At 40.4% G+C, this 26,204-nt stretch overlaps 1 protein-coding gene across 3 annotated transcripts in view; it reads right to left on the bottom strand.

Moving 5' to 3' along the window:
* Positions 1–26,204, bottom strand: part of LOC146717227 (uncharacterized) — a 47,742-nt gene that overhangs the window by 17,120 nt on the left and 4,418 nt on the right. For 2 of the 3 annotated variants that reach the window (XM_085473197.1, XM_085473215.1), the window contains exons 2-3: positions 4,123–4,205; positions 553–727 (exon numbers count right to left, since the gene is read on the bottom strand). In XM_085473197.1, coding sequence (XP_085329323.1) covers positions 553–727; positions 4,123–4,205 — 258 coding nt within the window. Of the gene's footprint in view, positions 1–552; positions 728–4,122; positions 4,206–20,221; positions 21,504–26,204 lie in introns of those variants that run through there. The other variant, XM_085473205.1, reaches the window with a different exon arrangement.

Genomic DNA, 26,204 nt, shown 5'->3' with positions numbered 1-26,204 from the left:
GGGTCTACCTTACAATACAAAGCGCCTTGAGCCGACTGCTGTGATTTGGCGCTGTATAAATAAAACTGAATTTTATTTTCCTACTCCTTCCAGTTCTCCCAGTTCATGGAGAGAAATTTGCCTCAAAAGGGTTGCAAATGATTATGATATGATCCACAAGCATAAAGTAAGATTTAGAAATGTGTACAATGATTTGTGTGTAAAGACTCACACCCACACACAAATATGAAGCAGTCTGAGGACACGTAAAACGATTTTACAAATGCGTCCATCCAAACCTGAAAAAACACCGAACATTTATGCACAATTTATCAAGTTCATGAATCCGGAACAGATTAATCCAAGTTTAGCGATTTGTTGGAAGATATATGATGCACACTACTCAATGTATATTTACGAGTATTTACAACCGACTGTAGCTTTAATACGAAGATATGACAAAATGAGCATATAATAAATAAGTAGAGGCGTGACAGGTCTTAGTTGAGCTCTGTGTACTTTCGTCAGATTGTAAATAAAAGCATTTCATTCAGCACACGTGTGCGATCTTACCCAGAGCCTTTATCCTTCTCTGCTCGAGTGAGTGTGTTGCTCTCTGATGCTTTGCTGACATTGTCACTCGACTGGCTGGCTTTAAGGCTCGCGTCCGCTCCTGCAGCTGATGGATCCTTTCTCTTCTTCCTGGCAAAGAACCTTTTAAACGTTTGGAACTTGGACTTCTTCTTTCCTGAGAAGACAGAATCATGAATCATTGCATGGTGGTGCACAGTTACATGCTGATGAGAACATTACACACACGGCATCTTTACACACTGCCCCAGTGTGAACTCGAGTTATAGAGCAATTAGTCCTGTGGTGGATGTAAAGACACAGGTAGGCAGCCCAGAGGGAACCACACAGAGCAAACGATGTGTGCGTGTGTTTGCAGAGGCCAACATGAAAACTGAAAATACACATATGCATAAACAGACACAAACTCAAGCTTGTAAACCTACCCCCACAGTGGGTCCGTGTCTATTAGCACCACAGTGGAAAAACTCAACAGCTCTTTTATAACTTCTTAAACAGCTGTCATCAAGAACCTGAAATGGTCCTCGCTCCATCTCACATGCAACAGGGATGTGGGCTGGCTCAGCACTTATACACTACGCATTTGTCTTCAAACCACATGATCAGTATAAAGAGTAGTGCAGAGTTGGTCTTTTTTTTTTTTTTTTTATTATTCATCTACATAGTAACAATGGTAACATGTATAGCACTTACAATGTTTACTATGTTCATTAGCTTAGCTAATATTTACTGGGTCAAACCATAGACTGTACATAAAAGATGAACACAGCCTGTGGTTTAGAAAAACAAAGCCATTATAGAAGTGCACATTGTTTCTAACGGCCAGCAGGGGTCAGCGCTTCTTGTTTCAAAAAGAAGCCAGAATGATAACATGGTGTAAGACAGCAGTTCATAAACCAGTGTGCAATGCATTGATTGCAATGGTAGAGGTGTAGACCTGTATACAGCTGAGGATGATGGGGAAAAAACAAAAAACAAAATCTGAATGTAGCTAGGCTTTCCAAACTGTCAGTGGTTGAAGAGCATTGTGGGTAATGTAGGTTTTGTAAGGTGGGGAGAAAAAAAAAAGCAAAAAGCATTATTGTTGTATATTTTGAGTAAACTGAAGTAGCCATCAAATAGAAACACTTGTAATCAGACAAAAGTCATCACAAAGTGCAACATGTTTCATTGTTTTCACAGCTAGACAGAAACGGGATTTTAGCAGCAGTGACAATATTTGGAGATTTAGATTTTCCAATATATTTCTTTCAGACACACTAAACATAAACAGATTTCTAACATTTAGTTTATGTAGTTTCTTTACTCGTCCACGTTCAGCCCGACTCTGCTCAATCAGCTGGCTGCTGTGTTTGTAGCATCCCAATCAGAGAAGAGTCCTCTGGCTGGCAAACTAAGTAAGACCTATAAAATGTTTGAACAGTGTTTTTTAATGTTTCTACTCTACTTTTTAAATTTTCATTTTGTGGCCTTTAAAATCCTGATGCCCATAGGAGTGGCAAATAGCTAATATCACCTGATAATATCGGCCAACCTATAAATCGGGCGGACTATTTGTTACACGCACCACAGGAGGCACTTAAAACATCCCCAGAGAAAGGAAACAGAAGCTGAGTTGCAAGAAAGAGAAACAACAATGAGAAAGAAGAAGTCGGGAGCAAACAGAACAACTGTAGTCAAACTATTTTGAGGACTCCTACCCCTGAGCCATCCACAGACATTCTTCAGTAGAGATTTCAAAATAAGATGCATTTTTGTTCCACGAGCTGTGTCATTTTCGTCCTCCTCCCTGTGGGGAATCCTTGAGCATTCCTTCTTTTCTAAAAATATACTTTCTGGTTGGAGCTAAGTCCCAACTGAAAAATGTTTGGAATCCAAACCTGGTGCTGAGGCCAAGATGCTTTAAATCTCTGGGTCACTCACTCAAGATCATGTTAAGCACATGTGGTGCATTTTCTTTTGGGATTTTTTGTGTAACACAGAAACCCAAAGACGTCACTAAAATAAAAGTCTGTCAAAATATAATGAAAACCAATTTTAGCGTCTTAATGAGATGCCATTAAACCGCACACAGAACAAGTTATTGTTGGATAACTGCAGTCCACAAAGTGCTGTCTTTACTTGAGGAGGTTCCAACCTGCTTTTTGATGAAGCTTCAGAGGCCTTTCTGCATGGCCAAGATGAACTATCAGGGGGAAGCACCACCCAACAGTACCATTTATTGTGCTATTTTAGGCACAATACTCTATTAAAGCCAAAAGGTCTGCCTAGAAAAAGGCAGCTGATTCAGTGGAAGGTCAGCGTAGAGCTGAGATATTATAGTTTCTCCATATGCATTCTGTTATGACTATCAGGACCTATACACAGTCCTGAGCTCAAAATTAGGGACAACTCAGCTGAACTGTGAGAGGATGGTGACCTTTGAAAGGGAGACAATATCAGGGCTGGGATCTCCATAAAAACAAAACTACCAGAAAAATTAGAGACTGTTCATTTCTTGTGAAAAGCAAGTGAGCAAACTTGAAAATTCAGCAGGATTATTGCACCAGCATTAGCCCAAGATTCAAAACTGAACCGAGAGCTTCCTGAAAACAAACTTCTGCCTGTTATTCACTCACATTATCTTGGACCTCAAGCCTGGGCACGAAAGACCAGTTTCATCACATCTGCTTAAGTCACTGTGTTCACAAGAAGCTCACAACTTAACCTTTCCATGTCGACACACATCTACATCCTGGTTCCCACTCTGTTTGTTGTTAATCTGTGTGCACGTCTGTGTGCGACAGCCTTGTGTTTTCCTCCATTTCCTGCCACAACCTGCAAGGAGATATTTGTGTGCGATCGTTCGAGCTGATTGGATCTTTGCTGGGAATGAGTAGAAAATCTCATTGCTGATATCGCTGGCAAGTACCAGCATCCAACCATCTCTGAAACAACATTTATTATTGTCATCAGAGCTGAAAGCACCAGGAGTTTCTGCATGTGTTCCCACTAAATGAGACCTCAGAGATTTACAAAACATGCACTGATAAGATTCTACTGATTTGGAAAAAACATGTATTTTGTTTCAGTTGTTGCAAACTTTCAAAATAAAATTAAACAAAAAAAAAGAAAAAGAAAGAAAAAAGTACAACGTTTGTATTAACACAATCTTTTCATGCAGAAGACTTTCATCTAGAAAACTGCCAAAGTGCCTGGATTATCTGGTTTTCACTGCTCTGTACTGTGAAATTAAAGCAAGGAAGCCTCGTTAGCTACAGCCTGAATGATTACAGGATGGACAGTAACTCATTAGCTGTGCAATCCACAGAAAGTATGAACCATCTGCCGAATAGAAACAGTTGAAAGGTCATTTTCACATTCTCCCTGTATGTCGATGACCTTGCAAACTCCAAGTTGAAGCGGAAAAGAAAAAAGGTCGAAATGATGCAAATTACAGACACGACCTTTTCATGTGATTACAGCGAAGACAGCCACTCAGCATACATTAATACTAAATATGCCTGGATTCCCAATCAAACATTTACAGAAAACATTTAATCAAACTGTTACCTGAGCACTCTTCCTGGACTTCAGCAGGCTCCTGATTGGTTGTCACGTCTGGAGTTCCTGATGCCATGGCAGCACTGTCACTGCTGGGAGGGAGACAGATGATGAGTTTGATGATTAATAATAATAATAATAATAATAATAATAATAATAATAGATACTTTATTGATCCCCATGGGGAAATTACTTGTTTTTCTCTGCATTTGACCCATTCACTCAGTGAAGCAGTGGGCAGCCCACTAAGCAGGCGCCCGGGGAGCAGTGTGTAGGGACGGTACCTTGCTCAGGGGTACCTCAGGGTAGCCGTTAAGTGGATTCGAACCGCCGACCTTCCGATCATGGGGCGACCACTTTACCTACTGAGCTATTACAAAGTCTTTCATAAGTTTCATGAACAAGACCAGAATCAGGCTGGCTGCTATAAATCAGTAGAAAAAAAATAGAAAAAAAATAAATGTCTGCATTTATCTAAACCTGCTTCTGCCTTCTTATTTGGCTGATATGGCAGCTACCTAGTTGCAATGTGATCAGATTAAAAAGTGATTAAAGTCCTACTTAGAAGTGTCAAGACTGCTGGTAAAAGTGGCTTGGCGTGGTCGGACCGCATGGACAGGCGACTGTTGGGGCGGATTACATCCATAACAAGTCACCACCTTATAAAATCCCCCCAAAGCTCATTATGCAACTCCTGGATGCATTAACGGTGATGTAGTTGTTCATTCATTAAACAGGTGGAAACGTGTGAAAAGTGCTTCTCTTTGCTATTTAAACTTTAATCTCCATCTGAGGTGTCTCCACAATCCAAACAGTCCTAGCGGAGGCACGCCTGCTACGTTTCCAGTGTACTCCTGCGCCGTTAACTCAAGTGTTCATCACGTCAACAGCAGGTGCCCAGCAACCGCCGAACACCTTAAACAGATATGAAATCACATTATGAGCGGGTGCCTCGTTAAGGCTCTGTGTGCAGCAGGACTGAGGGCTTCACATTCGGGCTGCGAGTCAGCCTTCACTCTACAGTACAGTAGGTTCATTTGCAAGTCATCATTTTAACATTATTATTATTTTAAATCACTCTTTGCACTGCACAGAGCTCTCTCGAGCCCACAGGACGTCTGAGGCCACGTGAATGCAGTTCCAGCATGGTGAACCAGTTAGATGATCCTGTATAAATGTTTTACTCTAGTGTCAAATCTAATTAGCCGTGCACTGTGCTGTGTGTTGAGGATTTCCTGAGCCATTTGGCAGGAAGTTGACTCATTGCTGATATGGTTTTCAGCAAACATGTCTAATTGTAGCTGTGCCACCATTTATTTCAGGTCTGCGGAATCTGTGGAGGTTAGTTTGTCAATGCTTCACTGGGCTGAAAACAGAAACTCGATGATGTATCAGCATGAAATTTCATAAGGATGTTTGCAGTTTCCAGAGATGAATCCCAAAGATTCTGGAGGTCCCCTGGCTGTTACACAGCTAACCCCGTGATCTGACTCAATACAGAATAAATTACATTAACATGGATGTATTCATTGTGAACAAGTGCAGGTTGTCTAACCAAAGTAAAATAACAATAAATGAACGAATCTCCTTTGGTTTAAAGGTTTCTATGGAAACTGTGATATGTTGTTTTGGTTGAACCCAAAATTGGTGGGAAACAGGCACTATTCAAAACCCCTTTTTGTTAATCACAATAGTTTTATTTATTATGCATATAAAACCTTAAACTTGATTTCTTGTGCATCCAGAACCTCCAAATTTTTAGTTTAGCAAAATCAAAAACAAGTCACATAGTTGGATTTTATCACGGATCAACTTTAACCTTTACCCCAAACTAATGTTATCTAAACGTGTGATTTCTGGCTTTTGAAATTAGTTTTCCCAAGTCCGTATTCCTCAAGCTCTTTCCAACTCAGATTCCCAGAAGTCCACGGCTCACACAAATATTTCTAAAACCAATCACTAACAATAAAAAAAGATTCAAGTTTAATTTTGCACAAATAAAATAAAGGTCAGCATGATGTTTTCCCCCTGGTGATCCACACTCAAACTGCAGTCCCGATCGTGGCTTTACCACCTTTTTAAGTCTCGTCAATCAGCGAACAACAAACTCTCAGAGCCTTTTTGTACTTTTCAAATGGTCCTTTTATGCTTCGTCAAAAGCGTAGAGTTTACTTAGGGATTATGGTTACTGATGCCTGATCCCCGGTGTGATGACTCACAGTGTCAATGAAAAGCACCCATGAAATAAAAAATAAAAATAAATAACAGGAAATTTAAAAGACTGAATGTTTATTCATTTTAATTATGAGGCACACCCATAAAACTGCTCATTAACACAGCTATCTAAATCAGCCAATCACATCCCAGCAACTCAGTGCAATTAGATTATATAGACATGACAACCTGCTGAAGTTCAAACCAGCAACAAAGTTGCTTCAAGGGACTTAACAATTACCATGGTTACAGCCAAAGGATACAGAACAGCATCTCTGAATGCACAGCGGCCTGAACCTTTAAGCTGAAAGGCTACAACATGCTAAGAACAGGAAATTAAGGCTACAGTTTGCACATGCTCACCAAAACCTGAGCATACAAGACAAGACAAATGCTGACTGGTCTGATGGTTTTTCATTTCTGTTGTGAAATAAGGATGGTAGGGTCCAAACTTTGCATAAACAATATGAAAGCATGGATCCATCCTGCTTTGTACCAACAGTTCAGGCTGCTGCTGACGTAACAGTGAAGAGGATATTTTGTGGCACACTGTGGGCTCCTTAGTTCCAACTGAGCATCATTTAATCACCACAGTGTACACACCTTCTGATGGAGGATACCTAGTTATGTCATAAAGCTCAATCATCTCAAACTGGTTTCTTGAACATGACAATTGAGTTCACTGTACTGAAATGGCCCCAAGAATCACAGGATCTCAACCCAATAGAACAGTGGCCTCAACCCACCAGTCCATGAGTCTGTTGGTACCAGGCCGCGGGAGTTGAGACTCGGGTGTGAAATTTATGGTTTTCAGGGTTTTTATCGGTTTTATCATTAACTCAGTTTCCCTGGGTCTATTCCCGTGTGTTATGAATAAATCTTCCCTTTTTTTGGTACCGGTACTGGTTTTATTTGTTGTATTTATCCGCGGCACCTTAAAGGCCAGTCCGTGAAAATATTGTTGAACATAAACCGGTCCGTAGCGAAAAAAAGGTTGGAGACTGCTGCAATAGAGCAGCTTTGGGATGTGGTGGAATGGGAGATTCTCGTCACAGTAGCTGACAAATCTGCAGAAACTATGTGATGATCTTTTGTCAGTATGGCCCCAAATCTCTGAAACAGTGCCTTGTTCTATGCACAAAGAATTAAGGCAGTTCTGAAGTCAAAAGGGAGTCAAAACTGGTACTAGAAAGGTCTACTTAGAATCTATATCCATAAATAATATTGCAGTTAATCTTAAACCTCACGTTATGTAAGCGAAGATCATGGGAAAAGTCAAACCATGAACACAGTTTACTTAACAGCAAGCCAACAAAGACGAGAAGTCCTTAAAGAACTAAACACAATCACAATAGGCATCAAGTTCTTTTTATCAGCACCCGTGTCCATGACTACAACTGACCGATGTCCATCTGCTTATGAAGGGTGTGTCGTGACTGCTCCAGGTAAGAGCTAACAGGTTAACACTGTGATAGAATCGTTTGTGCTAAAAAAAATTTAAGGTGGAGAAACCACCACTGTTTTTTTCCCCCCCCAATCGTGTTGTTAGTGTGAGAAGACTCCCTCTCTGTTAAGGAAGCAGCTGGAGAACTTCTTGTCAACTGTGTTTACAGTGAGCTGTGTGTTAAAGAAACAGAGAACATTCCAGAGGGTCTATTGACGTACTGAGGGCCTTTCACCAGTATTACTATTATATAATCATAAGCTATTATTGGTTTGTTAAAGTCGTGTGAATCATCATCATCATCATCATCCTGTACAGACTCTGTAGTCTAACACCTTCTCTTATCAGAATTTATTTCAAAGCCACAAACGACTGAACCTCACCGATTTGTATTAAACACACGGTGGTTGTATTGTTTTGCTATATACATTATTTTTTATACTTGAAGTATGAAGTATTTTATTTAAATGCCATGGTTACAAACTGGTATATGCCAATGCTGTTATCAGGTGATCACAGTACAACCATGAGTTAACTGCATACACACTTACATAGACTCAAGCGTATCTAGAAAGCAGCTACACGAGCAGAAATGAGCATAGACACTCATACAGTGTTGTGATATGAATGAAATCAATACCAGGTAGAGGTAAGAAATAACATCAATGTTTACAGGTGAGGGCCAAAGTATTGATGTTTAAGAATTAAATTATGGGGTCCAAACTGCTGCTCTCATGTCTGGGTATTAAGCATTTAATAGAACTGAAGCCACCATGTAGTTAGCATAGAAAAAGCTAGCATTGTTTTCTGCAAAAGACAGTACCATCATGAATATTTAATGAATGCGTTCTTATGAATGCACGTATTGTATCCTCCTGAGCAGAGTGTAGTCAAAAACACTCAGCTCAGGGCTTCATGACAGGACATTCTTAACCAGTGAATGACGTCATGGTGGCGGAAGCCATCTTTTTTATACAGTCTGTGTACTTAAAACATAGAAATTTATATAGGATCTTTGAATTCCTGGCAGGAGAGTAAAAAAAAAAAAAGTATCTGCCAAAAATAATAAATCCTGATATGTTAAAGCTCAACTTTCATTTTAAAGAATGAGCAACAGAGCTTAAATCCTGAACCTCCAAGGGACGGATCCAACAAAGTAAAAAAAACAAAAACTCTTTTACAGTGACGCAGATGTGTTAGGATGAAGATCAGATGGTCAGGAGTCACAGTGACTGACCTGTGCCCATTTCCAAAGCCGGATCCCCATGGTGACATCCTCCGCTTCATTAGAAATACAGATAGACGAAGGCAGGCGAGACAGAAGGATGGATTTGCAAACTCAATGAAAAGTGCAGATGAGACGAACACAAAAAGCGAGAGGGAGTGAGAGAAAAGAGCGAGAAAACCAGAGGAAGGGACAAACACAAGAAAGCGGGAGGGGACGGGGTCAGAGAAAGGGGCTGTGGGAAAGAACAGCATGAAAGGAAAGATGAGTCTGTTAGATAAACACAAGAATATTGGGACGAAGAGAGAGACAAAAGGGAAAACAGACTTACAGTAAACACAGAGGCTTCGCAGTGGAAACAAAACACTGAGACTTGCAACCAAAGATGGTAAGAAGACCCTGGACAAAGTTTTCCCTCACAGAGACATTTTAGTAAATAAACAAAGGGCCTTAAATTTTAAACAGATAATCTAGGAGATCACGACCTTAATGCAAAAACTTTTTATCCAACCATATTCAGAACAAACAGGACTTTTTCCATGGCTACTATGTCTGCACTGAAGCTTGCCTGTGTTCTTTATGTAACCTTAATTTGAGTTTACGATGAAGGACTTTTTTCAGTCTATGTTAAAGAGTTGTTGGGGTCAGCTTTGTGTTTGTAGTAAAACCACATGATTGTAACTGACTTATGGCATTTCACTTTGAAGCCAAGTCTGTGGCACACAGAGCCAAGGTGGCAATGGTGCAGCTAAGATCATCTCTGGGGCTTCAACCAGTGGATTCAGAATATAACCCAGTACTTCTTAATACACACCATACACCTAAAAAAACAAACAAAAAAACAATAATGCAGGCTTCACATGTCCATCAAGATTCTTTCTCCACAACAGGCTGTTTCACTGTACACTGATTTAAATGAAAAGAGCTGCTTCTGCCCACTCTCCTTTTAACAAAGAGTGCTGTGGCTTTTCTTGTGTTGCCATGGATATCCTACTGGAAAATAAGGAAGGGAAAAGGATAGTGACTGGAGGTTCCTCCAGTAATATAAGTGGAAAAAAATATTCAAAAACAAAAAACCAACCAAACAAAGAAAAACTCCTGCTAAAGTTTTAACAGCAAACACAGTTACCATTTTTAAACTGACCATTTATTTAAAAAACAATCTAGGTCCTGTCCTTGTTTATTGCTGTCAAAGTCCGTGTTAACATTTCCAGAATTTCTGACTAGATTAGAACAGTTAGCTCTGGAAGCTAACGGTCATGTTAGCCACATTAGCCACATGGCATGCTAACGCTAAAGATTTTGGCATAACAACAAAAATGTGAGTGCTCCGCTGGGTCTTTCTCAGATGCCAGGAGAGCATCAAAACTCCTGTGCACGCAGAGAGGAACAAGCGGGCTCGTAGCAGGGACATGTAGAGCAAAAGATAAACAGGCTGTAGCGACGGGGTAATGCTGGACTGTTAGGCAGGTGCTTATTTGGAAGAAGTGGGCCGTGCTGGAGGTGGTAACTGTGTAGCTTTTATACTAAAGAGGGCATAAATACTGTTATGAGTATAAGCAGAGTGTAATCTCAGAACACAAAACTTATATTTCACAGCAATATTTACCCAGCAATGCCACAGGAGCCATCATAAAGCCTTAATTGCTACTTTTGGTTTACCGTATTTCAGGCTTTGTTTCTTTTCAGATTAGTTAGATGTTACGGGCTTTTTTCCCCCCAAGGTTGCACTGCTTCATGAGAATCTTCTGTCAGCTGTTCATTAACTTATTCTTGTTTCATACTTATCCTTCAGCAGCCTGACTTTCATGCAGTGCAAACACTCTCAAATATATAATTAGCTTTATTTGGAAGTGCATGACTCTATGGATGGTTGACAAGGACTGTGTGTGTGTGTGTGTGTGTGTGTGTGTGTGTGTGTGTGTGTGTGTGTGTGTACCTTATTACATAACAATGGATTAGCACGAAGAGGTATTCAGACCAGCAGGGAGTTTGCCTTTATTAGACACCTGAAATAACCTTATTAGCACCCACGTAGAGTGAGCACACACACAGTAAGCATGTCCACATTTGTCTGTCATTAGATTGTTTCTAAAAACACACAAAAGAATACTTTAAAGCCATACTGTAAACTGCTGGTGTGGACGAACCCTGACCAAATTCAGCTATGACAACGGGATTGAACAGAGCCCAGATTACACAGCAAAAACACTTCATCTAGGAGCTGTGTGGAGACCATAGTGTCACTGTAAGCTATACAGAAGTAACTAAATATAGATAACTGTGGAGAGCGGTGCCCACAGAGTTCAACAGTAAGCTCCGATGACTCCAGCCGGGTGTTGTCCATGTGGCTTCTGTCCTTCTGACGTAACGCAAATCCAATATCGCCCAGCTTTAATCTCTCAATGGATCCAGTGTTACGAGACTCATTACACTACAGGCTTATGGCACTGACTAATTGGCTACTGTCAACAATGACATTCAATGGTACTGACTCAGAAAATAAGCTTCTGATGTGATTAATAACCCACTCATGATTCCGAAGTTGTTTGTCTGTGTTACAGCCTCTCATTTATCTGAAAGGACTAATCTAATCTGTAAGTTGCTGTAGGTCTTACATAAAACAAATCCACCCTGCTCTGGGCCCAGTTGTTGTGAATCAGCAGTTAAACTGGCGAATATCAGCCTGATTACATTACAAACAGCAATTAGGCTCTGCATAGTGAAGGGACAGAGCCTAGAAGCTTAGCAAAGTGTAGCGTTTCAAAGCTAAACACTACTGAAACCAGGCTTCTGTCATTGCAACTGTGTCTGTTCGAGGGACTCTTGTAATGGTCTGTCTCCACAGACTTAAAGCAGGGACTTCCATTAGCCTCAAACAGAACAACCCCCTTAGCTGTGCGGCTGTACGTAGCAAAAGCAGAGCTAAACCAGAGTCACGCGGCGGCTGTTAGAGCTGAATGAGTTAACAGTGTCTATGAATGAAAATTTGTTTTCTGCCTTACATTCCAGCCCCTGAAGTAGACGCGTTCATTCACAGAGCATCACCAGAGGGCTGGTATTTCCTCCTGAATTCAGCATTTCTGAATTCCTTTTATTTATTTTTTAAGGAAGGCAATATAGACCAACTCTTAAATAACAATTCAAATTGATAAAGAGACGACTCAAAATGATTGCAGTGATTTTTGGAGCAAGTTTCAATATCTGTGATCGATTCTTAGCACGATATTCAGGCTTCTGACTTGATGGCGGGGATAGCTCAGTAGGTAGAGTGGTTGCCCCATGATCGGAAGGTCGGGGGTTCGATTCCCCTTAACAGCTACCCTGAGGTACCCCTGAGCAAGGTACCGTCCCTACACACTGCTCCCCGGGCGCCCAATGGCTGCCCACTGCTTCACTGAGTGAATGGGTTAAATGCAGAGAGCAATTTCCCCACGGGGCTCAATAATGTACACACTTTCTTCTTCTTCTTGAGCAGGATCACCACCGACCCAACACAGCGTGGAATCCGTCACGAAAAGCTAAAGAGAAAAAAAAAGCAAGAAAAAAAAAAAAAAAAAAAAAAAGCTATTTTTAGGTGCTTAGCCAGCAAATCTAAAAAAAACGACATTCCCTATACTGTATGAGACACAAAGTGAGCCTTAGGAGAACATGAAAGGCTTGAGTGGAGGAAGCTGGTCGAGGGAATAAGATGTTAGTGGGTCTGTGACGAGCCGAAAGCCTTCAATTTCCACAAAGAGAAAAAAAAAAAAAAAAAAAAAAAAAAGACAGATGCAGGAATGAATCAAGGCAGAACGGCGAGGGAAGAGAAGGAATTTTTTCTTTTCCAGGCAGCTGAAATGATAAACTTGGCCGAGTGGATGAAGCGCTCTGCACAGATAAGTTGCAGACTGCCATGTTGTATACACAGATAGAAGCAGCATGGGAACTTCACTGTGTTTGCACAAAATAAAGCATGCAATCTGTGGTGGTGTACATTTACTGCTTTTTTAAAACTAGAATTACTGCCTTGTGGTTATACGCTAACCAACAAGATGCATATTACATCCCTGTCTGTCCTGACTTGACCTTTGACCTTTCTGATGTTTTCACTTAATCATGTTATGCTCATTTTATCCTAAACCTACAGCTAAAAATGTGGTTTTCTTGAGGTCATGGTGATCTTGACCTTTGACCACCAAAATCTAGTCAGTTCATTTTTGAGTCCTTGCAGCTTCTAAAGAGATAAATGGTCCATGGCAATGGTCATGGCTGTCATCAGCACGGCGTTATAATGACCTGTAATCGTGTTGACGTGGTTTAGACAGACATGCACATACTCACTGTGGAGAATTATAATATCTGAGGTTTAAATCAGGCTAATGCCTGTGGCTAAATCTGCCTTTTCCTTTATTTTTCTCTTCTGTGCACATGCAAGAAGAATCATAGCATTTTGCTTTAGATGAAAACTAATGATGAGGTCAAATTATAGAGACTGTAGTAAACAATGTTCTTTTATTGGAAACAGCTGGAGAGGGTTCCAGCATTGTGGAGAAAATACGTCGTTTTACACAGAACTCTGTACTCACAAAGCTTTGTCATTGAGCTCTATACACTCGTCACTGAGCAGAACCAGTTTCAACAATGCAAGTGTTTTCACTGAGGACAATGACTTGTAGAAGACAATGCAACTGAAACAAAATAGAAAATGAAACGCAAATTATGATGTTTAGCCTAATGCAAAAGTCTTGTGGAGCAAAACCGAAGTCAAGTCCACTGCTTACAACAGCAATTAATCTAAATACTTAAACGGAAGTGCTAAAGCAAAGGCCCAGCCACTCTGCTCATTGAACTGAGTGAATGTTTATATCTGCACAGTAAACACGAAGCAACAGCCAACACACGATAGCTCAGCTTAGTATGAAGACTGCAAAGATGGATGAACCGCTACAAAAAAGGTTAGAAAATGAGCCTTGCAGCACCTCTAAAGCTCAGGAAACATGCTGTATCTTGTCTTTTGGCAGGGACCACATGAAGTCATGTTTGTCAGTCTAGTCTTTATGCTTACAATAACCTTACTGTCTACAGGTTCTACAATTCTAGAGTTTTCTCATTTATCTTAAAGGACTCTCATTTATCAGAAAGGACTAAATTTATTAAGTGTCTGAAGGCCTGGTGTGTTTGTGCTGCTCAGACTTTAATATCTTTACGGGATAGATAAAGCAGTAGTTCTTCCTGGGTCTGATACCCCATCCCACACTGCACAGGGTACAGTCTGGTTTGATCTGCCATCTTGTCACATGCCTTTGTCTGCATTATTTAATAAAAGATTAATAGGGGAACAGCATGGAAAAAAGGCAACGTCCTCGTAGGATAAACATCTTCCATTCTCCCACTGCTCTCTTCCCAGATGTTAAAGAGCTTTTACATGACTTTTGTTATTGTCTAACCCATCTCTGTTACACGAAGGCGCTCAATGCGAGCCAAAGGGCCATAAAAGGACATGAAAAATGTATAAAGAACGCATCCAGATAACACAGCTCCACATCATCAATGCATTACCCCTCCTTTCTCCTCATTCTTTTTACCTCTCGTCTCATTATCTCACCATCCCTTCCTTTCTCCATCTTTGTGCGATTCCCAGTCTCTTGTCTAGCTGCGCATACCTAACTGGGAACATGGCCTTTAAAACTTTGGTATTTCCTCTTGACCCATTCAGCCAGTCCACGCCTGCGCGATCAGCAGGAGAAGGTGACCGAGAAGGAAATTAGTCATGAATTTTTACTCCTGAACTCCAAAGAATGTGGCTGTGACCTACCCTTGCAATGCAAAACAATTTCTGGTTTAAAAGGTGTTGGGCGACAGATGTTAAAACAAGTTTAGGAAAACCATTGAGAAAAAAATGTCAGAGTTATTCAGTACTCATTAAAGTCAAGCTCAAAACTGAACAACGTACCTACATTTTTTATGAAGAAGCTAGCATTAGCGCAAATGCTCGGCATGCTGTGAAAAGTAGCAAAGCAAAATTCAACAAACTTGATTAAAATAAATTGCTCAAGAGTTTATCCGTCTCCAGCCCAACTGCACCTGCCGAGTGACTTGGCAGGACTGTTGTGAAAAGTGATTCTAGAAATAGATGCAGCTACTGTATAATGAATCCATTAGCCATTAAACATACAGATTGCTTTCAGTAGCATCTCAGTGAATGGGAAGAGAGCCACAATAACCATGCCTTTAACCATAGCGGTGTACCATTTACTATTCATCAAGTTCAAAACCAGTATACTGCAACACCTCTATGCATATGGTCTCAGGTTACAGTGCTGTTTAATACTGGAAATCCATGCCACATTAGCTAGCCAGTGCTAACACGCTGATATCGCCGTGTATTAGCCTGTCAGCTACTAAGAAAATAACAGCTTTAAATAGTATCTTGACTGGTCTCCAGCACAAAATAGACAAAAAAAAATAAAATAAAAAATATTGCTGTTGCTTGGTTGTCAGTGGGAAACCCTATTAAAGATAATGAAAACAGTCTGTCTAACTTTATCTGCCCCCAAACACAAACCTTGAAATTCCCAGCAATGCATTTAGTATTCAAGTAGTCACGATTTAATCCCATCAAGCATTATAAGAAGCCGTCGAACTACAATGACCTTTAACACTCAATATGATGCTGCACTGCTCTGCGTGCTCATTTCACAGAGGAGCACCAACATAATGTCTGATATTCCCAAGCCTTCAGTTTATGTAAACATAGAGCCTGAAAAATAAGCTACTGGGAGACAGTGCAGATGAAGTATGACGTGGCAGTTACAAAATGTGGTTTCATTTGAAATGACTGAAATAAAACAAGACACTGCTTGTTGCAAAGCAATTCAGAGTCCCAGATAAGTCAGAAGACCGCTTAGCTTTTTATTCCAAAATTGCATTCATCTGCATTCATCACAAAGTGATCAAGCAGAAAATAAACACTGGTGACAAGACATTGGTGTTTGAATCCATTCACCAGGCACTAAAAGGCAGCTGAATGTTGATCAGTTATTTATTGCTACAGAACATATATGCTCGTCCCTGCTTTGCTACTGCCACAACTGCAACACAAGTCTTTGTAAAAAAAATAAATAAACTGGACCTGCGATCACATCCAGGTCACTTCATAACTCTGAAAGTTACCAAATTAAAGGCTGGTGCATAAAATGTAGGGATATTGATTTTATGTAACTTGAAGTTTGAGTGGTTCAGACTTAAAAAAAAACCAAAAAAACCTAAAAACTTTTAAACAACAAACTGCAAAATGTTTTTCACCCTGAGGTTTGGTTCAAATTGAGAAATCACTCCTTTGCATTTGGAGGTTCCTGTCAACATCCGGCTCTCGTTTTCTTTGCCACATTCTCTCCTCCATCTCCTTTCCTCATCTGTCAGTGCTCTTAGCAACAAGCCTTACATGGACTCAAGACAGCAACTGACCAAACACTTTCAGTCACTCTACACAGTCTACATTCATTTCCAGCTGCATCACCATTTCTTCTATACAAACTCAACCTGCAGTAGTTGCATAATCAGTCTTGGACCAGAAAATCCCAGTGGGGACTGGTGGGAAAATGAGAATATACCTTATCATCAGCTTTGATACTTTTATTGTGGAGTTCTACTCTACTGCTGAGCCAAACTGGAAAATGACATCAGATTTAAACAAAAAACTATCTGGGTTAGGGAGATTTAAACATTAGCTTTGCTTCACTTACTAACCGCAGAGATATATTAGCCACAAAAAGGTTTCTGGTTTGACAGACAGGGTGCTTTGCCTCCGTGCTAGGGCTCTGGCTGGGCCTTGGGGGCTTAGGTCCTTGTTGGTGTGTCGCCGAGGTTGTGGGCGGGTGGGGGCACAGGGGCTCAGCCCTGGTGCAGGGGGCCACTGGTGCATCGGCCTAACTAGGGGGCTCTTCAACTGACAGGGAGTTTGTTCCATCCTTGCAGGAGTCCACTCTGCAGGTGGGAGAGAGTCACAGGAGAGGTGGAGAATAAACTTAACCTGGGTGTCTACTGTCTTGTGCAGTCTGGGAGATGATTGAATGTTAGGGTAAAGTTTCCTCTGCAGTGGGGTCAGGTGGGCTGCCCCAGGTCCTGTGGGGGCTGGGCGGTCCTGCTGCCGTAGGCCCCGGTCTGGATGGGCCTGGGCTCCCTTGCCTTGGTGGGTGCCAAAGGACGGGGGTGCCTACTGGGGTCAGCGGGGGAGCTGAAAGCCCATAGAAGTCGGAAACATTTAAAAGGTTTAAAATATACAGGGCATCCAATAGTACTCCAACTATAATGCTGTTGTAGCCACTTAAATACCAAATGCTTCAATTTGCCCTGACTGAAATAATAATCTCATGACTTCAATTTAAATGCAGGCTCAGCCTTAATTTAGTGCATTCTGCCAAAATGCACTTGAATAAAATATAGTACAAAAGTCTTTTCTCATTTTTCCCCATTTCTAAGTTGTAAGTGATCTTTAAGAAAAGCTACAAATTCATCAATATGGATGAAGGAGGTCAGAAGAGAGACAAAGTGAGTATCTACAGTCATCTGTACAACACAATAGAGCCTCTGTCATGGTTTGGTGGTTCAGCCAGTGGTGGCGATATTGATGGGATTATAAACAGAAAATATTTAATCATCCTGTAATACAACCTAGAAAGTGTCTGATTGGCAACTGTTTCAGTTTTCAACATGACAAGAACTCCAAACACACGGCCAAGGGAGTAAAAGCATACCTGACAGCAAAAAGCTTCTCCCCAGAGCCCAGACCTCAACATTATTGAAGCAGCGTGGCATCATGTTAGCAAAGAACAGAACAAAAAGGCAGAAACATCCAAAGAAGAGCTTTAAATGTCCTTCAAGAAGCCTGGAGAACTATTTTCAAAGACTACTTAAAGAAATAACAAGAAACTTTGCCTAAGAGAGTTCAGGTTGTTGAAGAATAAAAAAAAAGGTACCCAGACTAAATATCGGCAAGCTTGTTAAAATTGCACAAACACTGTTTTTGCCTTTTAGACTGTTGTTACATGTAGTTTACCCGAGGCGGGAAGTAACAAAGTATTCCTACTTCGTTACTTTACTTCACTTGAGTAGTCATTTTTCTGACCAGTTTTTACCTGCTAAAAAACAAACTGAGGTAGACTGTGTTATTTGAAGTTTGCATGAAAACACTGTTTAGTACAGGATAAACAGGTTACTTTGCTGTACTGTGATGGATTTAAAGCATGTGAGTGATGCACAGAGGCTGTAGTGCTGATGGTCAGAGTTAGGTTACATAAAAGGGTTGCAGAGATGAATTTGAAGTTAAACTGATGATCCTTAGATTCATTTACTGAATTCCACCTTCATATGAACCCATCTAGAACAGGGGTGGGAACTCCAGGCCTCAAGGGCACAGCTGATTCAAATGGCTAAATGAGCTCCTCAAAATGTCTTGCAGTTCTCCAGAGGCCTGGTAATGAACTAATCATTTGATCCAGGTGTGTTGACCCAGGGTGAGATCTAAAACCTGCAGGACTCCTGCCCTCGAGGCCTGGAGTTTGACGCCTCTGGTGTAGAGGGTGGAAATCAGATGGAAATCAGCCAGGACAACTCATGAAACAGCTTTTGACACAAAGATAAGTAAAACTCAGCGCAGCAGTAGCAGCAGGTCAGCTGACCACAGCCTGTACATGAGAATCTAATGGCTCCCCATACTGAGCCAGTACAATTGATTTTAGGGTTCCTCCACCTGCTGAATCCACTGTAAACTCTTCCCTACACATTTTCATGTTGAGAGGCAAAGTCACCCTCTACAATGGAGACAACAGAAAATAGAGCTTTTTGTTCCGTTTCCCTTCTTTCTCCCTGCTCATGTTCTACTTACCTGAGTGACAATTTAGACTGAAATAAAGTTAGTTTCCCATCTACTTATTTTATTTAATAATTTAATATAGCCCAAGGTTCAGTTTGCTTTTCATAAAAATAAGAGGTAGAAACGTTCTTCGAGGAGCTACCTTTACTTTCTTTGAGTACGTTTCAGAGCCTGTGCTTTTTACTTTTACATGAAGTTGAATCTGTACTTCTACTTAATTACAGGATGCTTTTGCCACCTCTGATGTTTACACACCTTTCATCAAGCTGGATGCACTCATTTCCCATTTTCCTGGCAAAACAAGAAAAGAGGAGAGACTCAAGATTTTTGCTCAGTGTTGTATGTGTGTGACTGACACACACACACACACACACACACACACACACACACACACACACTATTTGTTCAAGCTCCACTCAGGCGGCTGTAAAAGCTTTCACTGTTCAACTGTCATGAGGCTGGGAGGACAAAGACAAAGAAAGTTGAAGGGGGTATCAGTGTAACCAGCACCACATCTACACAGCTCTGTTACAAAAAAAGACACTTTACTGTAGTCAAAAAGCTAAAGGCACTCATTATGCTGAGCCTCTGTGGTCCAATCACACTGCCAAGCCCAGTGTCCTATATTTAGCCAATTCAAAGCATTAAAATCACAGAGGACTTCAATCAGCAAGAACAGAAACATGCATCCAAATTTAAATGAGGAAAAAACTCTTAACACGGCCACAGCTATGCAGCATCAAACCTTAATGAGCAACAACATGAACTGATCCTGTTCCAGGAAAACATACAGGAAATCATGCTCATCCACCTGATTGTAGTTTACAGCACACATGACAAAAGCGAGTTTGACTCAGATTTACGGACTAATCACTGACTTCCAGTCAAAACCCGTCTTGCGAGTTACTCAGTTGACCGTTTGTTCCCAAGCGAGTCACTAACTGTGGTGACAAAAAGAATACAGACTGATTTGACCACTGCATTAAAAGACGGTGTGCAGGATACAAATGCAGGTCAGTGCACTCTAAGAGTTTTTATTTTTCTTGCTGCATGCACTTGTAGTCATACCGTGGAAAGCAAAAAATGAGTGGAGCGCAACAAAGAAAACACATTTTGTGGTACTAGCAGCAGTCAGCGGTCTGCATTATGATAGAGTTTTACACTGAAAATGACAAATCCCGTGAAAAGGGCCGACACCACCCATATCCTGTGACACAGGTTTGCAGAGACTGTGTTGATGACCTGAGTGAGCAGTTTGATGAAGCAATATCTGTGAGCAATCCAGGTTTTTGTTTTTTTTTTCTTTCCTCGTGTGATGCAAGAACAAGGTGTTGCAATCTTCAGGTAATATTTTACAACTGAAACTTACTTGCGACCCTTAAAGCATCCGTACATCCCTGCCATGGTATAACGATGAGATGAAGCCAAAACGTGATTTGTGCGTTTTCCCGATGATGCCCAGTTTCTTCTGGTCTATGAATTTAAAGCTCTCAAACCCAAAAACTTGAGGTTTTTGTCTTCCTTTGCCCCTGTATAATGAAGACTTCTCGCTCTTCGCAGTAGAAAAGATGCCACTCCACAAGAGAAGATCGCCTTCCTCCAAGTCAAACCATCCTCTGAGGTTCCTCCCACTTTTGAGTTCCACTGAAGTCAAATTTCATACTGACCTCTCTCCTTTCATAAATCTGGCAGGAAAAGCACCAAAGCTAGCCAGTCTAAACCACTCCAAGACTCGCATTCAACTGCAGCCAAAGTGGGACGATCATAATATCGTGCAAGCAGCACAAAAATAGAGTTAGAAAAACTGAATCGCCCTTTAAAAATGAACAATTCACCAGAGAGAGAGGAAAACGTCTCTTCCCCCAACGACCACGTCCCACAAAAGAAGAACAAATTCTTTGAGTGGTACAATGCAGTGATGAAAACAATGAACTATAAATGACTGACTGGCTGCTGCATGCTTTGCTCCTCTCCTCCCAGTCACCACGACTGGTAATGCTGCTGAAGCACAGAGGGAGGAAAGATAAAGAGGGAGGAGAGAGGGAGGGAGGAGGCATGTGTGAACAAGATACTCCCCCCACGACCTTATCCTTCACCGTCTCTTTCTACTGTTTAGATATAATTAACCAGTGAGTGCCAAGTGGTTTATTGTTAATGTTTACTTTTACTAATATTACCTCAGATGTTTCCCCATAAAGACAGTGAGCAAAGTATAAAGTGTGTTGTTATTTGCAGTAACAGCACACTTTATATCCAATATAGCCTTCATAGTTAACCCTAAAGACAAATGATTACAAATCACTGTCAATTGTTATATTGATACAGCCGGTTAAGACCAAACCTAAAGAAATGTTTAAACTGGGCACAAACATGCCACTGTCCTGTCTGTCCAATATGAAGCTGGAGCCAGCTAGTTCTCGTAAAAAAGTAAGAAAATCTACTAGTCTTCACCGCTGAACCTCATTAGTCACCATGTAAATTCCAAGCAGCAAGCTCCAGGACTGGATAAAGAAAAACAGAAATCAATCTGAAGAGGAAGTGATGGAAACTGTGGTTTCGTAAATGGCCGATTTACTCCCTTTTTATAACAGTTTTGGTTCTTTTTGGTAATTATATCCACAAATAATAAAAAATATATTTAAAACAAGTAAGTGCCTTAACCTGCATTCTTTTTAATAGCCACCAACAGATGATAGCGGTGGTTGCAAAAAACACTTTGGCCCTCAAACTTGATTTCAGTAAACTCTTTCCTGGTGACCCATTCAATTTTACTAATTAAACTATTAAGTTGATTTTGTGTATTTTTTTTGTCATTTTGCATTTCAGAAAAGTAGACTTCCCTAGCTCAAGAAGTAGAGCATCTACGAATCAGAAGGTTGGTGGTTTGATCCCTGATCCATGCCAAAGTTTCTTGGGCAAGATACTGAAGTTAGTGTGTGCGCGAATGTTAGATAAAGACACTTAGAACAGAAAAAAGTGCTCCTATGAATAGTTGTAAATGAGGTATAAAGCGTCTTGAATATACTAGAGTAGAAAAGCGCTACATTTCCATTTACCATTTAGCTGTGACGGACAAATTGTTAGCTGGTGAGGATGCAGGTTCAGAGTCTCTTATCAAGACAACAATAATAAAAAAATGGTCATCTTTAAAACCGGACTTCCCGACTAAAACCTGTCACAGAAATTGCATCCATCTTTAATACCATCTAATAGATCAAGGCTCAGTGTTTTGAATTAGCAGGGTTTGGCTTCTTCAGCAGTAGCTTTAGCTGCTAGCTATCTACGGGGCTTCACCTATGCCAATTTCAACCATGTTTGCTACCTTTAGAGCCATTTAAATACAATAGTCAGACAAATAAGAAGACTTGGAGTACAGTTAATTTCAATAAAAAAAACCGACCAATGCTTGCTTTAGTTTTCTTGCTTTAGTGAATGAAAATGCTGCTTAACCTTAAACACAGAGACATTGCTAATCCTAAAAAATCCTTCAAAACAGAACTGTACCACCACAGTAGGTACACCCATGTTTAACACATCATCTGTGGTCATTTACACACAATGATGATGTCCTGACTTCATATCCTGGGCTACTTTAGTGCTGGTATGTTTACTAAGCTATTTGTTTCTATTTTTTATGCTAAGTTATGCTAGCAGTCTGGCATCACCTGGAATTAAACCATAAACTCTCCGTTACAATACATTTGACCACATGTCAGGGTTTAAAAATTAGTGGAGCATTTCAGTGTCCTTCAAATACAAAAGGACAGAGCCCAATGTTCTCTGCATCTCAGTAGGAGGCCTAGCGGTCGCGCAACAGCCTGTCGCAGCTAATCGCTATAAGTAGGAAGCTTAACCACTATCAGCCACTACAGCTCAGAGCGCTTACACTGTGTGTGAGTGGCTGTGAAGTGACTAGGGGCTGATCCTGAGATTTCCTGCTACAACACTGAGTCAATTTTAGCTAAGAGGCCAATTTTTTAAAATGATCATTAGAAGATCACTATATATCAAAACAACTAGGAGCTGTATGCCGTTATCTGTAACGGAGCATGTGTTTACATGTTTAAACAGTTAAAAATGTTGTCGGAGTGATAAGAGTGAAAGTATAAAGTCTTGCTTTTGTCACACTACAGACATTTTTATCCTAGTGATCTTATAGTGACACAAACACACAAATCACATGAATCATCATGGTGTTGACATAGTAATGCTGTTAGTGGAACAGATTTCTCAATCCCAACATGCCCAGACTGAATACTGTCTGTGTGATTCAGTATTCACTTCAGACATGTCAAAGCTTTAAAAGTCACTCTGTCTGTGTGTGTGTGTGTGTGTGTGGCAACGCTGTATCAGTTCCAGAGCTCAACAGCTCCATTTCAACACAATAATACACAAACACACAGATCAGTTTTAGCATGCTGGGATTGTTGGGAAATGTCTTTACTCATGCGTACACACCCCTAGCATAAAGTCCTACCAAGGACTGAAGTTGTGTAGACGGAGGATTTCCACCGATTTAATCTACGGGTTAATCGGCGTTTCCACCAATAAATTCACTGCTGAATTGGCTTTAGTTGAGATTGATGCCTGAAGCAGGCTCTTGGGATTTCCCATCCTGGTATAGTCTGTGCATTTATTCATTTCTAGTCCGTTTTCTTTTAATCGTGTCTCTCCCTGACACATTTGTTGTACAAAACATAATTTGTAGAACAATAATTCTATCACCTACATTTTTTCATATTTTAAGTCTTTCGAGGAACTTTAAAGTGCCGTTGGATGATTCCGTAGTGAAATAGAAAGAAAAGGCTCAAAATTTAAAGAAATCGAAAGTCTGCTTCCTGTCACAAAAAACTGGGTCAAACCAATTAGACAAGTTAAGTTGGTGCTCGGCTGCCAGGCAGCAGGAAAGGAAGTGATGTACAATTTTGATTAGGCAATACACCAAACGCTGCACAGACAGCACTGTAGTAATTAGGAGGCTATCAAGCTGTGTAGGGCCCCAATGTTTCTGTGTTTTCTTATTCATCGTCTCTTTTTCAGGCCATTCATACTCATAGCCCCTCAAACTAAACAGCAAAAGTTTAGAAAATAGCACGCTTATTGGTAATACTCTCCTGGTGTTTTTCACCAGTTTTCGTGACTGTACCTCGAGTCTCGCACCACCGAAAGGTCAAAGGTTAGAGATGCTATCGTTAGGCTTGGGTGCCGGACTCTGTGATTTTTAGGGTAACAACCAAATTATGTCCATACTGAGTGTCAACAACCATAAAACTACTAATCATCCAAGTTAACAATGAACAATTTGAGATTTGAACCTTCATAGTGCCCTAGTTGGAACAACCAGTGCAATACTTTTAGCTTTTATGAGTCATGTAATCCAAGGATGTCAAACTTAAGGTACAGGGGCCAAAATTGGCCCGACAAAGACTTCAATCAGGTCCACTGGAAGGCTTTGGAAAATGTAAACGAGTGAATCTTTATCTGTATTTTTAGAACTTTTACAGCTTTTCCTGCCAATAAAGACCTTTTTAAAAACTTTTTGAACAAACAAAAGCAAAAACAGTCAGTCTGTGGTTAGAAAGAAATTAAAAATTCTGTGAATAACCAAAAACATTATCTTTTACAAATACAGGACAGTCTGAACAATGAGCTGTCAGGACTTTTTCTGTAATTTTACACATTTATCATGCAGAAAAACTGAGATTTACTGTTGAAATTTGTTGTTTGCGTCTCAGGAATTCAATGTTTAGGTAACTCATTCAATGCCAGCCATTGGCAGTGAATGAGTTAAACCCATTGACTCATTCACTGCAATTGACGGCTATAGACGTCAATGGCAGTGAATGAGTTAAATGTCTGTGGCCCATGAAGTTTTATAGCGGTCACAGAACAACATCAGCATTTATGACCTCCGCTAAAGTTTGGCAGCGTTTGCCTGTGTGTCATTCAGTCTGTAAACACAATAGGTCAAAAAGTTTTGAATGATTCTGATAAAACTTTGTCAAGGTGTAGAGTGGGGTCGTGTTAACGAGCCATTCAAATGTAGCTTTCTCCGCCGAGGTCTTCAAGTTCAACCTAATGATTTATTGGGTGAAAGCTGATCACAAGCCTTAAAACTTAGAAACTGTGATTCTTACAAATGGAATATAGATATAGAAAGTAACACATAAAGATTTGAAATATCATGTCACATTTGCGCTCCGACCTTTCTTCAAAGTCAGTGATAACAATACTATTTAAATCTATGTTACTTACTGCCATTGTGTTTATCGACAGCATATAGACATAATTATTTATACATTATCTAATTATCACATTACAGTTTGCATCCAAATATGATGCCATTGTGTCATTTACATTTCAAATCTGTCTTTCAAGTTAACTCCACAATGTGTTACATTTTTAAAGAAAGTACCATCAAGAGAAAGAGCTGCATTGTTAGTTATAATAATACTATATAATATTTCTAAGCTCAGGTTACTCACGTCCAGTTATTTACAAATCAACACCTGTTATGTGTAACCAGAGTAGACATCGGTCATGTTACCCTCATCTAATTTTTACTGCACTACAAACTTCTTAAAGTACCTTTAAGAAGAATAAAGAAAACAAACTTAATATATACAACATACATACATACTATTCCCTTCAAAGTAAATACTGCCCTGAGTGAGGCGCTTTGCTGGAGGTTTGCACTCTGAGTGCTTCTTGTTTAGAAATGCATCTCTGACTATTTGACGTATCCAAGTCCAATATTCACTCTTCCTTTAGCTCTGTGTTGTTTTCCACCAGGTCCTGAAAGTGATAACGTGTTCAGGTTTTGTGATGTATGAAGCTGCTGAGTTTTTATTTAAAGTCTGGTGCTAAACTATTAGTATACAGTAAGTCTATAAGTTACATTAATATAAACAAAACTGGAATAAAGGCAATTAAAGTGATCAACAGGCCATAAAACCAAAATATTAATGAGAGCAGCTTTAACTCTACATGTGGGGTCTGTCTGTTTTCAGGTATCAGTAACACATCCAACTGAGGCAGCTTTTAAAATGAACTCAACTCACTAAATCTCTGAGGAAAAATAGACTCCAGCCAAAGGAGATTTATAACATCCATTTGAGTAGGTTTCCAGAGTCTCTGTGTACACAAATTTCTCAGTGCAACTCATCATGGCATGGCGAGTGCATGTTCGTATGTGAACAAGCATGTGTGAATCAGACAGCTTTCTGTTTATAGAGGCACAAGGAATGTCGGTCAGTTTCCCCTGGAAGAGGGGGGGAAAAAAGTGGATACTGGTATTTCCTGAAACGACCCCGAGTCTGGACTCACTGAGAGAGAGACTCAAACAGTGATGG

This window comes from Copadichromis virginalis, linkage group LG2, assembly GCF_057382275.1.
Source record: "Copadichromis virginalis isolate Kocher_CV1m ecotype Utaka linkage group LG2, C_Virginalis_male_GT1.1, whole genome shotgun sequence".
NCBI lineage: Eukaryota > Metazoa > Chordata > Actinopteri > Cichliformes > Cichlidae > Copadichromis > Copadichromis virginalis.
This window is presented reverse-complemented; position numbering and strand designations above follow the sequence as displayed.